Source organism: Dipteris shenzhenensis, chromosome 2, assembly GCF_047967505.1.
Source record: "Dipteris shenzhenensis isolate YYH24624 ecotype China chromosome 2, Dip_SZ_1.0, whole genome shotgun sequence".
Classification (NCBI taxonomy): Eukaryota; Viridiplantae; Streptophyta; class Polypodiopsida; order Gleicheniales; family Dipteridaceae; genus Dipteris; species Dipteris shenzhenensis.
The window spans coordinates 46,768,531-46,785,128 of record NC_141597.1 but is presented as its reverse complement, the minus strand read 5'-3'; the positions used below and the strand labels follow the sequence as shown (position 1 = coordinate 46,785,128).

General features: G+C 43.6%; 1 protein-coding gene across 3 annotated transcripts in view; it reads right to left on the bottom strand.

The window, feature by feature from the left end:
* The window catches only part of APC7 (tetratricopeptide repeat (TPR)-containing protein), a 158,079-nt gene that overhangs the window by 100,610 nt on the left and 40,871 nt on the right, over positions 1-16,598 (bottom strand). For all 3 annotated transcript variants that reach the window (XM_087388798.1, XM_087388791.1, XM_087388782.1), the window contains 2 exons: positions 7,298-7,348; positions 7,020-7,160 (listed from right to left, as the gene is read on the bottom strand). In XM_087388798.1, coding sequence (XP_087244924.1) covers positions 7,020-7,160; positions 7,298-7,348 — 192 coding nt within the window. The remainder of the gene's footprint in view (positions 1-7,019; positions 7,161-7,297; positions 7,349-16,598) is intronic.

Sequence of the window (16,598 nt, the reverse complement as noted above, 5' to 3'; positions counted from 1 at the left end):
AGGACCTTGACATTAAATCCCTCCCGATCAATTACATGAAGCGCAAACAAATATATTACAAAGATAGATCCTTTAAGGGAAATGTCGACTGATTCTTCCGAGGTCATGTTACCTCGGCTAGAGTGTAACAATCCTTCCTTCTTCAGACATCAGCGTCCTCGATGATAAAGTCTGGGAACACTCTCCGCAACTGATATACGGATTCCCAGGTAGCTTCGGATAGAGGTTGACCATGCCATGCAACCAACACCGTGGGTATCTTCCGATTTTGTATTTGCATTGTTCCTCGGTCCAGGATTCTTGTTGATTTGCGCCTTGCAATATCCTCTATCTCCTGAAACAAAACCACACCTTCGATTAGTGAGTCATCTGTATGTAAAAATTTCTTTAAGCGCGAAACATGAAAAACCGGGTGCACCTTACACCCCTGTGGCAATTCTAATTTATAGGCTACACTGCCTATTCTCTTTAGAATTAACCACGGCCCACAGTATCGAGGTGATAACTTAGCACACTCTCCTGAAGTCAACGACTTCGAGTGCGAAGGAACTCTGAGAAAAACTTTTTCTCCTTCCTTAAATACTGTTATAGACCGGTTTTCATCCGCATACACCTTGGCTCTATCCATCCCCTGGCGGATATTAGCTCTCACAAATGCTAGCATCTCCCGCATCTGAACTACAAAGTTCGCGGCACTAGTTTCTGAGGTACTCCAACTATAGTTGGATTGGCTGGTCTATAACCATAGTTCAGCTCAAACGGACTGAACCCAATAGAGGAATGTTTTCTATCATTGTAGGCAAACTCCAACAATGGCAACCACTTGTCCCACGTATGTTGCCTCAACGACACATATGCTCTCAGCATATCCTCTAAAGTTTGGTTGACTCTCTCCGTCTGACCATCCGTCTCAGAATGATCCCCACTACTCATTCCCAACTCAGTCCTTAGTGTCTCAAATACCGCTGTCCAAAAATGACCGGTAAATATGACATCTCGGTCTAACACTATGGATCTAGGCAATCCATGCAGACGAAATATATGTTTAATGAACAAATCCGCCACTTGCGGGGCACTAACAGACTCTCTAGTCGGAATGAAGTGAACCATCTTGATTAGACGATCAACCACCACAAGGATAGAATCATACCCTCCTTGTGTCGTAGGCACAATAAAGTCCATGGAAATGCTCTCCCACTTACTTAGTGGTATTTCCAAGGGTTGTAAAAGTCCGGGTGGCTTCACCCGCTCGGCCTTACTTACCTGACACGAGAAACACCGTGTCACATATTCATGAATATGCTTTTTCATCTTTGGCGAAAAGAAATCTCGCTTCACGAGATCATATGTCTTCTCGACTCCTGGATGTCCCGCACACGGGCTATCATGGCATTGTCGAATGACTCTCTGCCTGAGATCATTCTGACTAGGTACTACAACCTTGCCATTTCTAACTAGCATACCATCCCTAATGGTATATCTTGCATAAGTTTGGCCTTTTCTGGATGCCAGGTCATCCTTTCCATTTTCCCCGGGTTTTAACACATGAGCCTTAGGCCATAAGCTCTGGACAAACTCGTCCACCTTTTGAGTTTCTCTGATCTCGGTCATTAGAGCACTCTCTAATACCGTGAAAGTCAGGTTGTGCATAATGCCAGACAACGCATCAGCAACCTTATTGTCCTTTCCTCTTCGGTACCGAATCGTTAGATTAAACTCCTGCATGAGCTCTGCCCACCTAGCTTGGCGGCCCCTCAAGTCAGGCTGTTTACAAAAATGTTTCAGAGTATCATGATCCACATCCACATAAAACTCTGAACCATACAAATAATGCCTCCATGTTTTCAAAGCATGGATAGCAACGTACAACTCTAATTCATGAGTTGGCCAATTCCTTTGAGAGGGAGAAAGCTTCTTGCTTTCAAAGGCCACTGGCCTTCCCTCTTGAAGGAGAACTGCTCCTACCGCAATGCCACTTGCATCGGTTTCTAGGAACAACGATTTCTGGGGATCAACTATTTTTAACACCGGTCCTGTGACCACAGCTTGTTTTATGGTGTTAAAACTTTCTTGTTGATTCTGTCCCCCAATAAAAGGTACTTTATCTGAGGTCAGATCAGTCAATGGTGATACTATTCCGGAATATCCTTTGATATGCCTTCTATAAAACTGGACAAATCCCAAGAATGATCGCAATGCGGTCAGACTCTGAGGGATTGGCCAAGTTAGTATCGCAGCCACTTTCTTCAGATCCATTTCTACCCCCTGTGGAGTAATTATGAATCCTAAATATTCAAGCCTAACCATACACAGTATAGTTTTATTTTTATTTACATAAAGACTAGCTTTCCTCAAAGTACTGAACACTACTCTTAAGTGTTCACGATGCTCAGTAATACTTTTATTGAATATCAGGATATCGTCAATAAAATGTACTACGAACTTTTCGATATACGGATGTAGTAAATCGTTCATCAGCATGACGAAGGTCGCTGGAGCATTGGTAAGTCCGAAGGGCATTACCAAAAACTCATAATGACCAAACCTGCTTCTGAAAGCGGTTTTATGCACATCCTCGGCTCTAATCCGGATCTGATGGTAGCCACACTTAAGATCTATCTTGCTGAAAATCACGGCTCCATGTAATGCATCTAGCAAATCATCAATCCGAGCCATCGGATACCTGTGCTTAACAGTAATATTATTCAATGCTCTGTAATCTATACAGAGGCGAAACGTATCATCCTTTTTCTTCTTTAATATCACTGGTGAAGCAAAAGGTGAGAAACTTGGTTGAATCTGCCCCAACTTGAGGTATTCTTCCAGTTGTCTACGCACCTCCGCCTCTTCAATAAAACTCATTCTATAGGGAGGTCTATTTACAAGCTCTGCCCCCGGGATCAGTTCAATCTTATGTTGAACTTTCCGCTCTGGAGGTAACCCATAAGGTAGTTCATCCCTAAAACAGTCAGAGAACTCCTCTGTTATAAGATTAGCCAGCTTGGCCATCTCACCACTTTGCGTAACATCAGTGCTAGCCGAAGAATCATCAACCGGCTCTACCGATGTTGTGCAAAGGAATAAAAACTCTTCCTGAGCTTTTCGGATTTCCATCACGGAAACCAACGGTCCCTGAGGTATATCTTTTTCACCTCGCAAGACATAAAGCACATCATTCATCTTGAATTGATATACGTGCTTTTTCCAATCAATGGCTGGATTCTTCTTAGAATGCCACGCCATACCCAGGGCTATATCTGCATGAGCAAGCTTGGTCATTTCAAAATCAAGCTTCTCAGTATAGTCCTGAATCCGAAGCTCCAACTGGGTAACCCTTTGGTCCCATACTTCAGTTGAACTTCCATCTGCCATCCTGATTGTATACGCATAGTCAGATGGACTTGTCTTTAATTTCAGCCTCTTCACGAGCTTGGAGTTAATCACATTGTGAGTTGACGCCGAGTCAAACAACACAATGACATCATGATTGGCCACTTGCCCTTTCATTTTAATTAACTCCGTATCATTAAAGGCTGTATGTCCCGTTGCTGCGGGCTTAGATAGGATGTTATCAGGTGCACTCGTCACTAGCTTAGCAACAGACACACATAACAAACAAGGTACTAACCTCTGGGAAGATCCCGCTAGCTAAATCTGCATCTTTTCCGCTCTGGGACTTCCCTGCATCTCCACGTCGCACTCTGAGATCACCATCTCAGCCATCCGACGATCTTTGTTACGTGGACAATCCTTCCACTGGTGAGGCTGAAGGCAACCAAAACATAAGCCTTCTCTCCTCGCTTTTTCCCTTTGTTCTGGGTTCAAGGGAGACTTAGACCAAGCCCGGGCTGCCATTGGGGTTACTTTCCTTTTCACTCCAATGGTGGTACTCGATTTAGGAGTTTCAGCCGGTCTCGCCTGCTTGGCTTGACCACTCGGCTGCGAACCACTCCCTCTACTAGCCCACTTCTTCTTAAACCCAGATTTCTTTGGATACCCATACTGGGTTCCGACCTGTGCAAACCTACTTAACTTGCTGCCCTTGGCATCCTCATAGTTCAGGGCTATAGCTATTGCATCATCTAACGTGTTCGCGTACTTAGCCCGAACTTCCATTTTTATTCAATCATTCAATCCAAATATGAAATCTTTCACTTGGATTGATTGAGGCAGGGGTTCGTCAACCTTCATTACACTCTCTCGAAGCTTATCAGTGTAATTCTGCCACTGATAAATTTCTCTGACGAAGGTTCCTATATTGATCCCAAGCTCGGGATGCTTCGTCAGGAGGTAAGAAGTGTTTCCTGAACTCTCTTTTAAACCCCTCCCAGGTAGTGGATGCTATACCATCTTTTTGTTATTTAATCCACCACCGATCCGCTACCTCACTAAACATGTGGGTGGCCTCACGGATCTTCTTGATGTCATTTCTAATTTCACAAATGGCGAACGCCTCGTCCCATTTGTGCAACCAGGTCTCAATGACATCGGAACTACGGTCGTTCATCCGACCAGAATACTTTTCCGGTCTGTAATTGGCAATATTTGGCACTTTAGCCTTCCTAGGCTCGACCGTATGAACGCTAGACTCCGGTTCCATTGGAGCCTTTCCCTTCTCCTCTCGAGAAGGTCTGGCAGACATACTCTGTATCGCTCTCCTAGGTTCGGACTGCCCTGCATTGGCCTGTAATTGCTGCGCTAACAGCTGTTGCAAGGCATCCTCCAACAATGCAATCCTGCCAGATAAAGTGTGAGCTACTGGGCGCGACCCCTGCTGGGTCGGCCGGACTCTTGTCACCAGGGTCCCTCCTGGAAGCCCCTTCTTCTGCTTCCATTCCGTTCAATGGGTGTTTTGGTTTGTTTTTATTTTGTTTTGATTTGGGGGTTTTTTTTTTTTTAAACCACCACTAGAAAACTGTATTTACAAGCTGACACAATTCAGCGTACTGACAGTCTGACACAATTCCCTATACTAGGGAATTCCTACAATCCCACATTCACACTGATCAAGCATTTAATACAGGCATATATCTCAGATGGCGCTTTTCCCTATACTAGGGAATTTCCTACAAACTGACTCTGATCGAAGCACACATGCATACACACAGGCATAATCTGTCCCTGCTACAACATTGAAGCCTCATGCATGCTGATCATTCACATTATCCTGTCTATGGAAGTAGCGCATCACCCTACTAAATCGAGAAGGAAAAAAAAACAACACGAAACTAATGGAGATCAAAGAAAACTCCCTGGTCAAGTCCTGCGCTTCTGCGCCCAATCTGTGTCCCAGACTGTCGCTCGGCCGTAGCCCCAGTCACTGGTTACGAGCAGGGTGCTCGGAGCTGGAGAACTCAAAGCACACGTGTGCCAAATCAGCAAACCACGGGCTAGCCAGCCTCTGCGTCCCAAATCACAGCGTACGTGCCAAATGATCTCCTCGCTCACGAACTACTGCTATCCGTTCCAGCACCACTCCAGGCCTGTCGTCGATCACGTAAAGGACCCAATTCCTTGCCTATCATGTGCTCCACGCTATCGTCCGCTGCGTTGTTGCAGTCTGCCCGTCGTGTGGGGTTTTTGACCAATAGTTAGGACTAGCTACACCGATGCCCCACTGCCCGTCGCAATCTGATACCAACTCAAAAGCCTCCGTCAACGTAGACCGCTTCACTATTCGTCGATTGCCCCGCATGGGCTCTCCGTTAATCTAAGATCAATCATAGACGGTCAACGTCAAAAGGCCTGCCTAATTCCCGAGTTCCAGCTACACCCTCCTTTCCGTTGTAGTTACGGGAGCGCCATCGATCAGGACATCGTCGGCAGCTCCATCGCGGTCAGCCTGTCGCCTCGCCACCTATACTCCACTCTATACGTGAAGGCCTTCTTATCCCCTATCTAGCTTGCGTAGGCCATTGTCGATCGAAGCTTCAGCCAGTCCGTAAGCCGGCGCCCGTTGATCACCACGCTGGTCGTCAATTCCATCCTAATCGTAGCCTTGGGCTCTGATACCAATTTGTAAAGCACTGTTTCCTAGTTTCTACTACAGATCATGGGAGCAGCACCATGAATCACCTCCCAGCCATATCTGGCTGAGGCTAACGAGCAGACACGGATCTTCGTTCTCAAAATCAACGTGAATAATTCCCTTCTCTTCTCTCTCTAGCCTCAGCAAGCCCCAATCCCCTAGATAGATCTAGATGCCACATGTCATCCATATAGGGCCTTCCTAATGCAACATTTCACCCCTCTCTTGGGATGCATTAAATCCTTTGCCCCTAGGCACAATCTTTGCACTAGGCCCTTGGCCTTAGATCTACCTAGTCTCGTGCTATCAGCCCTCACCTAGGACCTTGACATTAAATCCCTCCCGATCAATTACATGAAGCGCAAACAAATATATTACAAAGATAGATCCTTTAAGGGAAATGTCGACTGATTCTTCCGAGGTCATGTTACCTCGGCTAGAGCGTAACACACAACACTTGATAGTTCCCAGGTCCACCCTTCTCACACCATGGCCAGTATTTGGACAGACTTTGATGGTCATTTGGTCAAGTATGCAGGGGTCTTCCAGGGCTGGGTTTGCCAGGAGAAAATTTTTTCCTCAGGGAATGGAGAGGCTGTAACTCAGAGGTCACTACAGATTTGAGGTGGCACTTTCCCCCTCAGTCTTGGACTTTAACCAGGCTTTTTTGTTGAGCAGACATTGACCCTTTCCCGGTGCATGGTGTACTTTTGCCTTAAGCACTCTGCCCTTGGGGCTTTTTCAATACTTAATAGAGGTCTCTTTCAAGGGGATTTGGGGGGCGGGGGGGGGGGGGAGAGAGGGGGATTGAATGGGAAATAATTGTCAAAAATGGAAAACACTCTCAAAGGCTAAAGCTTTAGTGATGACCTGGAAAAAAATTTAGGGAGAAAGACAACAAAAAATACTAAACATCTCATTAACATTGCTCGAGGTTATCAACATATCCGTGCACCCCCAATACACCACCACAAGGGGAACAGAAACTCACATCGTGCTCGTTGACCACAGATGCATGTGTTGGACTGGAAGTTGATGTTCTGGTTCCAACAGGTAATGCATTTCTACCTCCACTATTTACACTTTGTTTGGGACTCACTCTAAATTGTTGAAGAGCCTGCCTGTAGATATTCTGCTCCAAGAAGCCACATAGAAGCTGTGACTAATTGAGGTTACATGATATGCACAAATCAACAAACTTTCAAAATTTGTGGGGGTTAAAATAGAACAGATTCGAGCATGATATATACTAGGCACTGAATTTCTTACCATTGCTCTTCTGTATTCCTTTTTCCCATACAATGCGTCAGCAAATAAAATCTGCAAAACCATAACCACCATTTATCAGGATTGACGTCACCAAAAACCATGACAGACTACTGATCCCAGCTAGTTTTTATCATCTTCAACGATGAGATAAGTCTGCAAAGGGGCTACAGGTTCTAAACATTTGACAAAGATATAATCAACAGAAAAATGAATAAAATCGGCACGCCTTGTTACCATAATCAAGACTAACAGACAACCAATATAACTAGCTCCCACCTTACAGAACCCAAGCATATTTTAACATGGTTACTAGTATCACGTACCAATAAAAGCATATAGAAGAGATGGTACAGAATTCATGATCCATGCAAATGTACTTTTGACCAAAATGAAGAAGCTTCCTATCTAAAACATGAGCTCCCTATAGCATCTGTATTTTATAGAGGTTCACAGTACCCTGTCCACAGACTCTGGACTATAAAAGATGAAATCAATTGTAGTAAAACTCACACTGAGTGTCTCCCATCTTGGTACCTTGACAACCTCGCTAAGTAACATCTCGGTCCTGATTCTCCTATATGCAGATGACACAGCCTTACTTTCTTCCCATGTTCAGGGTCTCCAGCTGTGACAGATATGGTGGAGCAAGCAAAAACATGGAGCTCTCTTGAAATGAAGTTGCAAGAGTAAGAATACAAAGGCTGTCACCATGACAAAATTCTAAACCCCTAGGTTGACCCAAACTAGGGTTAATACTCACACAAACCTCAACTCGATCACGAAAAGGTTCACTTGCATCATGCATGGACAGCAACAAGCCTAGCAGGGAGTTCAACACGCTTGCAGTCCTAAAAATTGAACATGTGTAACAGTCCTTGAATATATTTGACTGTTTGAGCGCAATGCCTTCATCAAGTGTAGCAGACTCAAATCTGAAATCTCAAATCAACCTTCAAGATTATTCTTGAAATTTGCAATTTTATCTTCACTTGTGCCTCTCAATTGGACTATTCTGTAGACCCTAACTGGAAAAATACGTATAAATTTTCTCATACCAAGCCCATGGAGCTTGTTTCAGCCCGTGAAATGCCTTATGTATCTTGCATACCTTGTCTTACTGACCAAGCATCTGAAAACCAGCAAGATGACTCACAAACACTTCTTCATGAAAGTCTCCATCGAGGAAGGCTGTTTTGATATCAAACTGATGTACTTTCCACCCAAAATGAGTAATCAATGAAAGAACTCATCTGATTGTTGTCATCCTAGAAGTGGGGGCAAAGGTTCCATCATAATCTATCCCTTTTGCTGAGAATAGCCTTCGTTAACCAACCTAGCCTTATGCCTGTCAATGATATCATCACCTTTCCCTTGATCTTATAAACCCACATTGTCCCAATCACTTTCTCCCCTATGGGCAAATCCACCAGTTCCCATATATTGTTTTTCAAGATAGAATCTAATTTTGACTTCATGGCCCTCATCCAATTCTCATTGCCTTGAGCATCCTCAAAACTACGACGTTAACGGAGACAAATGAATAAAGAAAGAAAGAAAGATTTATTAATGTCTGCAAAAGGCCAAGATGGCCTATAATTGTAGAGGTGTCGCACACACACGCTTTTTTTGTTGGGTAAAAGAACCTTCATTAAGAAGAATGTACATTCATAGCTGTCCCAAAGTGTGATAGCTACTACTCATAAGCTAGAAGAAGCTGAAAAGAAAACACGTGATAGCTACTCTAGCAAAGAAGAGCTAGTACAACAAAGCTAAAATCAGTGAAAGAACACTTCGAGCAGGGATGCAGGAAGATCTTCCATGTAATGCACGTGTCACAAACACACACTTTTTTTTTGTAAAAGAAATTTTGCATTTAAAAGCATCTACATTTGTAGCTGTCCCGGAGGGGGACAGCTACTATCAACACTGAAAACTAATTAAATACTTCAACTGTGCCTCTCCAAAGGAATGAGCATCGTGTAGAGACTGAAGCAAAGAAGCTCGAAAGTATGGGAAGACATTCACTGAAGAGTGCTCATACAGTTGAATGGTACGAGCACGATACAATGACCAAAGAGCCCAATATCGACACTAGGAGAAGAAATGATCATACTCTGGGATAGAAGTATATCTTCCAAACAACCAAAACTGCTTCCCAAAGGAAGTCGATGGAAAATGAGCTCGAAGCCCTGTCATCAATCAGAATGGCGTGTCACACACACACTTTTTTTTTTAATGAAATCTGATATTTCTCTGTGGGAAACCTCAAAAGAGGTGAAAACCCACCATGAAGTATAAAAGAAAAAAGATTACAAATAGGCTCCTAGGAAAAGCCAGGAAGCTAACTGAAAACTAGAAAAGTGAAAATGATTACAAGTCACTAGGGGGGGAATCCAGCAGGATATCCTCCACACACACACACACACTTTTTTTGTGACAAGAAATATTTTATTTCTGTAAAATAATTACATTCATAGTTACTTCAAAAGCGGAGTAACTACTACTCAACTGAAAACCTCAGTATAAGCTATATATACATCATGATCAATCAAATGAATCTGAAAACAATCATAAAACGATTGCCGCAGAGATCGTTTGAAAAAAACAAAAGATGGAAAAGTAGGATCACCAAACACTCTATGATTTCTGTCCATCCATAGAGTCCACAATGCCCAGAAGCGCAGCCAAACAAAAAATAAATGAAAACCCTGTCTAGCTGGATGAAAACCAAATAACCAGAAGAACCTGCCAAAAGTAACAGTAGGAAATCTCGCTCGAAGCACCTGTCGAATGAGAGCGAGGAAATCAAAAGTGTGTGGACAGTGCCAAAAGATGTGAAGCACAGATTCAGCAAAATGTAGACATCTATGGCAAACAGCCGGAGCAATATGTCTATGCGCGAGTAACTGCCCAGATGGAAAAATGCCAAGTAGGACTCGCCAAAGGAAAAGCTATTGCCAAAGAGGGACTTTATAATGCCAAAGGAGACACAGCCGCTTTCTCCACCACTTCAGTGGGCGATCCATATGCCAAACAAAATTTGCTCTGTTAGAAATCTAAGGCGGAAGTAACAACACTTTATATAGAGAAGGCACTGTGATATGTGAGAGCTTCAAAGGACGGGCTGAAGAGGAAAAAGAATGCAGAGTCCAATCTTCAAGCCTATCCTGAAGTTCCAAACGAGGTACCGGCAAGAAAGGTTGGAGCATTTCGGAAATTTTATGCAATAAAGGACGATAATGAGCTCCCAAACCATATTTGCTAGCAGCCATAGAAAAAGATAAAAGAGTGCCGTCATCCTGAGGTACATCCGCCACAGAAGAAATGCCTTTGAAAGATATAAAATAAGAACGCCTGGGTTCTTGTATAGCCAAAGGAAGGTGGAATACTTTGAACCAATAAATATTCTCAGCCCTCAAGGAATTTCCCGACAAAGAATCCCTGCCATGCCATTCCAAGTGGGATAAAATATGCTTCCAATCAAGAAGCAAACGAGAGACAAAAGGGCAGCCTCTGATCTTGCCTTGAATAGAGCCAAATAGAAAATCCCACTGTGTAGGCTGCCAATGCCCAAAAGCAGAAGCATCAATATGCAACAAATAAGAGCGGATCATGAAAGCCCAAGGCTGATCCCCTTGCATAAACTGCAACATCATTTCCCCCCTGTGAGCAAGTATGTGCATTTGAATATTGAGTATGTTCAGACCCCCGTGCATCTTTGGAGAGCAGAGACGATGCATAGAGAGTAATCTGAGACTTTTCTTGCCATTTTTTGAACACCAGAAAATCTCCACGATAGCAGACATAAAGGAAACCAGATCTGCCTTAGTGAACATGATGAGAGGCAGATAGAATTGTATGTATGCTATCAAAATGGATTGTGTTATTCGCAATCGAATATGTAATGGCCAAGTTGCAAGCTTCTAGTATTCAAGTATTACCCTCAACTTTGTGAGCACCCAATCAGTTTGTTGAGAACGAGTGAGCCCCCAACCTAGTGGATAGCCAAGATGTTGAACCAATTGAGAAGTTGGAACAATTTTTCCAGGCCACAAAAGACTATGCCAGTCTTTAGCATGCAACGGCAGTAGCTTTGATTTCTGAGAATCGACATGAAGGCCAGCAGCCAAACCATATGTAGAAGGTTGCTGTGAGTATTTTTCGGGGTAAAGAAAGAATCATCAGCATATGCTTGAGCGATCATGCTACGGCTGCCAGGAATTTCCAATCCGTGCAACATGCCAGTGTCCAAAAGGTGGTCCATATATTGAAGCATTGGATGAGTGGATATGGCAAACAGTAAAGCACTGAGGGGACATCCTTGCTGAACAGAACAACCAAGAGTCCAGGTTGTAGAAATATCCCCTGAAAGTATGCATGCAACTTTACTATCTTAATATAGCCAATTGATAACTTGCTGCATTTTTGTGCCAAATCCCAAGCCTGCATAGTGGATGAAATAAAGTCCCACTTAACACTATCAAAAGCTTTGGCAATATCAACTTGCAATAGCAAAACATCCTGCTGCATATATTTGGCATATTCGATTCCAACATAAGCATTAGCAATGTTATCTGTGATATGCCTACAAGAAACAAAACCATATTGCGCTGGATGCAACCCATCATGTAGATAGTCTTTTAGCCGATCAACAATCATTTTGGTAGTAAATTTGTAAATGACTAGCATAAGTGTGATAGGTCTCCAATCAGCCAAAGATTCACAAATTTGCTTTTTTGAAAGGAGTTCAACAAGACCTCTCTTCCATGTGTCTGGCATTTTCTGATTTTGCCAAGCAGAGTTCACCATATGCAGCAATGTATGCTTCGAAAGAGGCCAATATTCTAGAAAAAACTCAACTGTAAGACCATCCCATCCTGGAGATTTCCATCTACCACAGGATTGGATTGCATCTAACAATTCCCTCTCGGTAAAAGGTTTCTCCAATTCTAGAGCTTGAGTAGTGGAAATAATAGGAGAAACATGCTGCAAAAGTAAATTTCTTGCAGACAAAACTTGCTGTGAGAGAGGATCTGCAGAACCAAACTGCTGAGAGAAATGATGTACACAAACAGAAGCAAGCTGTGACCGTGATGTAGTCCATGAACCATCAGGTAGAAGCACCCTGCAAATGTTTGCTTTTAATCTCTTCTGATGCAAGCTTTTAAAAAATTGTTTGGAAGGGCAACCTTTATCTGTAAAAGCTCTTTGTCTTGCTCTAGTCTCCCATTTAGCCAGTTTCATGTGATCATTGATTTGAAGACAATGTTTAGCTTGGCATAGTGTTGTTTGCTCATGCAAGAACAAGGGACGAAGATGATTGAGTTCAGTGAGGTCTTGACAAGTCAATTTGGCAAGAGCAACAGTTTCCCTCAGAGTCTTCATGTAAGACTTGCCATAGCCTCTAATTATAACTTGCATTTTGGAAAGAAAAGAATCCCATGCATTATCAATATCAAAGTGGCTCTGAGAAGACAAAGATTAATATGCTTCAGTAACCATTGCCTTGAAAACAACATGCTGCAAATAGCTATTGTTGACAATCAGATGTCGCCTTTGAGGCAGTCTATCATCTGGCATATCATAAAAAGATAACCTCAACCATAACGGTGCATGATCTGAATGCACAAAGGCATAGTCAATCCACATTTTGCATGTAAAATCATCATTTTGTTGCGGAGCTACACTATACCAATGATCCAGACGTGCCTGATAAGAAGAAAGGGCATTATGTTGGAAAGTGTATCCTGGTGACAAAGGCTGCAATTCCTTCCAAAGATCAACCAAATCAAGATGCGCATCAGTAATTGAGACCATGCATGCCTTTCAAGGGTTAACATATGAGTATTTCCTGATGTATTGTCACCATGTTGCAGAGCATTATTGAAATCCCCACATATAAAGGCATGATATCTCCATGGATATCGTTGCATGGCATCCCAAATTGCACTTCTATCCCGAGAAGATTGAGGTGCATAGACAGAAGCAAACTCAAACACCTCGCCTTGAATGATGCATTGAAGAATAATCCATCTGCCTTGATTGTCATTTAAAGCAATAACTGGCTGAAGCTCATGCTTAATCAGAAAGACTACACCTGAGAAAGAGTGCTCCCCAGCATAGAAGATATCATAGCCACAGTAATGACCTGTCTTTCCTGCATAGACATGTTAATTGTGTTCTTTTAATGCCACTATATCAGGCTGAAATCTATTGATATACAGCCATACATATTTCCATTTCCTACTGTCACACGTCCCCTGAACATTAAGTGTAAAACATTTGATATGAGCAGTCATATTTACAGATATTTATAGGAAAGAAAACAGCTATGTACAGCAGCAACCTTCAGGATGTCAACCCTGCTTTTCTACCTCAGGGTCAAGGCCTCTTCCCTGAGAAGAAACATCCGCCTGAGGAGTAGACAGCAAAGCAGCAACCTCTTCTTCAGGAAAGAGGGTTCTGCTAGCTGTCACTGCAGCCCATGTGATCCCAATTCCTGAATTGACCTCTGGAGAGTTTCCACTAGAAGATGCACCATTCCAAGTGCGAGGGGGTGGAGGTCGTGGAACAGAAATAACTTTTCTTGGACTTTGCCATCCATTAATTGGAGTTTTTGGTCCTTTTGTTGAGGGTTGAATAGCAGGAAGTGAAGGGGAAGAAGCAGTCCCATTTGAAACCACTGGAGCTTTGCCTTTATCCTGATTCACAAAAAAATTGTCTATTACCGTTATTTTTATTCCCAATAGAGGCAGGAGCATCCTTATTGGGCATCTGTACAGGCAAAGTGGCAGGAGGCATTTTATGCTGACTCATTGGACATTGCGAAGCCATGTGCCCAAATTTTTTACATTCAAAGCAAGCCCCTGCAAATAATCCCCATTTCAATTTGTAAAATGCACTTCCCATGCTAACATTGTTCACTGTGACTGAATAAGACTCTGGTGTGGGATTATCAGTATCCCAAAGAATGCAAAATCCATTAGAGTTGCCGTTAGGCCGCGGTGGGCAAACCACTTTGCCTAAACTCGCTGCAATTTTAGGCAAGAGTGAAGCCGTGCATTGCGGGAAGTCTACAACTTTAACAAAGACCGGACATCTGTGTCGGATCAAAGCCTAAAAGTCCCTTGTGGGAGACCATGGCAAAACGTGCACCATTTGCTGCCCAAAAAAGAATGGCGAATGTTCCAAAAGCATTTGTCTGTGAATCTCATCTACCAGAAGGACCTCCAAAAAACCTCTAGCTGCATAGTGTACCTTCCGAACAAACGAGCCAGCCAGTGTGTGGGTCAACCAATTGCCTACCTCTGCAGCAGGTGGCATCCGACCTCGGAAAAATAAAATAACTGCATTTCTGGCATATTCTCTAACTGAGTCCTCTGGAACAGAATCCAGATCTATTGTTGTTGCCTTTGGCATCTCTCTATGGGATGCACTCGTGGACATCATGAAGCAAGCCTAGTACCATGATGCAGCAATAAGGGTGCATTGGATCCGTTGGGAGCTCACTAAGCCAAGTGTCCACTGCCCTATTGATTAGGTTTCTATAGAGGATGGACTCAAGGTCAACCGACCCAATCTTTGTGGACTCTTCCTTTTATATTTATTTTCGAAAGAAAGGAAACTTCTATTAATGCTTGAAAAAAACCAAATCAGCTGCCAAAATAGGGGTGATGATGGTAAATACAAGGAGAAAAAGTCAGGCTGTCCCAGACCAGCCTGCCGGCAATCCCAGCTCAATGCCTAGGGACTATCCGGAACAAGAGCTAACAGCTAGGACGGAGGCCTATACATCGAGCGGATATCTCCCGCAAATATGTGTAAAATATGCCTGCAAGCCAAGGTTGGCAGTACCTCGTGAGCCTGGGACACTGCGTTGCTAGCAAGGGCGCACATTTATTTTTTTCAAGAAAATTACTTAATTAAATATGAATGAAAACCGTGAGAGCAAGCTCAAATGGGGGAGTACATCATGCAATGCATGAGTAAAAAACAGCTCAAAGTGAGCTAATAAAGAACCAAGATGGAGGCTGAAAATGCCATCTCAACCCTGAAGGAAACTCATAGAAGAAAGGAGATCCCCTCCAAACTCTGAAAAAGTAACTCTCCTGGCAATGGCTGCTTTGGAGGATCCCTACATGCTCGCCCAAATGGCCATCAGAGTGTAAACTGTGTCAGTCCAAATACTGGCCATAGTCTAGGAAGGGTGAACCTGGATACCCTCCATCGCCTTTGTACACCTGGCTCTCCAAATATGCTAAGATGCAATGCTAGCCAAAATCTCCCAAGACGTGTCTACTAAGGCATGAGCAGCTCTGAAAGGAGTGAGGGGAACATCCTGGAGGGAACAAGACTCCACTGAGTGTCGCCGTACAATGAAATCTGGATCTAGATCATGTCCTCGAAAAACACCTGTGGACCAGTAAGAGATAACCAAGCCACTGAATCCTAGGTCATATAGAAAGGTGTTGTATGAAAGATGCTGAAAATCCTAGCAACACCTTTCCAGATCGTCCTCACCTGTCTGCACTCCCAAAGGCAATGTTGTACTGACTCAACTGCCATGTGACAACGAGGACAAGTAGGGTCAGCCCCGAACCTGAATCTCCACAAGTTCACTGCAATCCCTCCATGAATAGAAAGCCAAAAGAAAAGAGTGATCTTTCTATTCCTGAGGGATTTCCAGAGCCTACGCCAAAATTTCTTCCGCACAGTTGCGGAAATCTGAAAACTAACCCAATGTGGCGCTCTAGAGGGCCTCCAACCTCTACTGCTGAGCTGAAACCTCCAGGCATTTCTAATTGTGTAGCGACAGAAGGGAAAGCTCTTCTCTCAGTGCCCCTCATCAATCCATTGGGTCCCACTGCAAGAACCTGATAGGGAAACCACCATACAGCCAGAGTCTCCAAGACCCCAGCGCAAGGAGAATAGGATCAGGGTAAAGATACCACTGTGAATCCCTGCCCCACTCCATGAATCCTGCAATCCTAACAGGCTGAAATGCAGCCTCCAAAAGAATATCATCAGAAGATCTGATAAGTCTACCTCCCGTAACTGAACATCAAAGACAAGGGTATCCTCATGTGCATCTTGCAATGCAATGATCTGTAACAGAATGCCCATCTCTGAGAACGCTCCCCACCAAGTGGACTCTGCAAGCAGCATGTCATCTATGTCAATCCACTCTGGCGGAATGGCTGCCTGTATCTACAGTATCTTGAGTGCACTCCCTCTGAGGTGGCCAACTGCTAAAAGTCTTTGATCCTCTGGAAGTCTCATAAAGGCCTGCCAAGCGCCTACA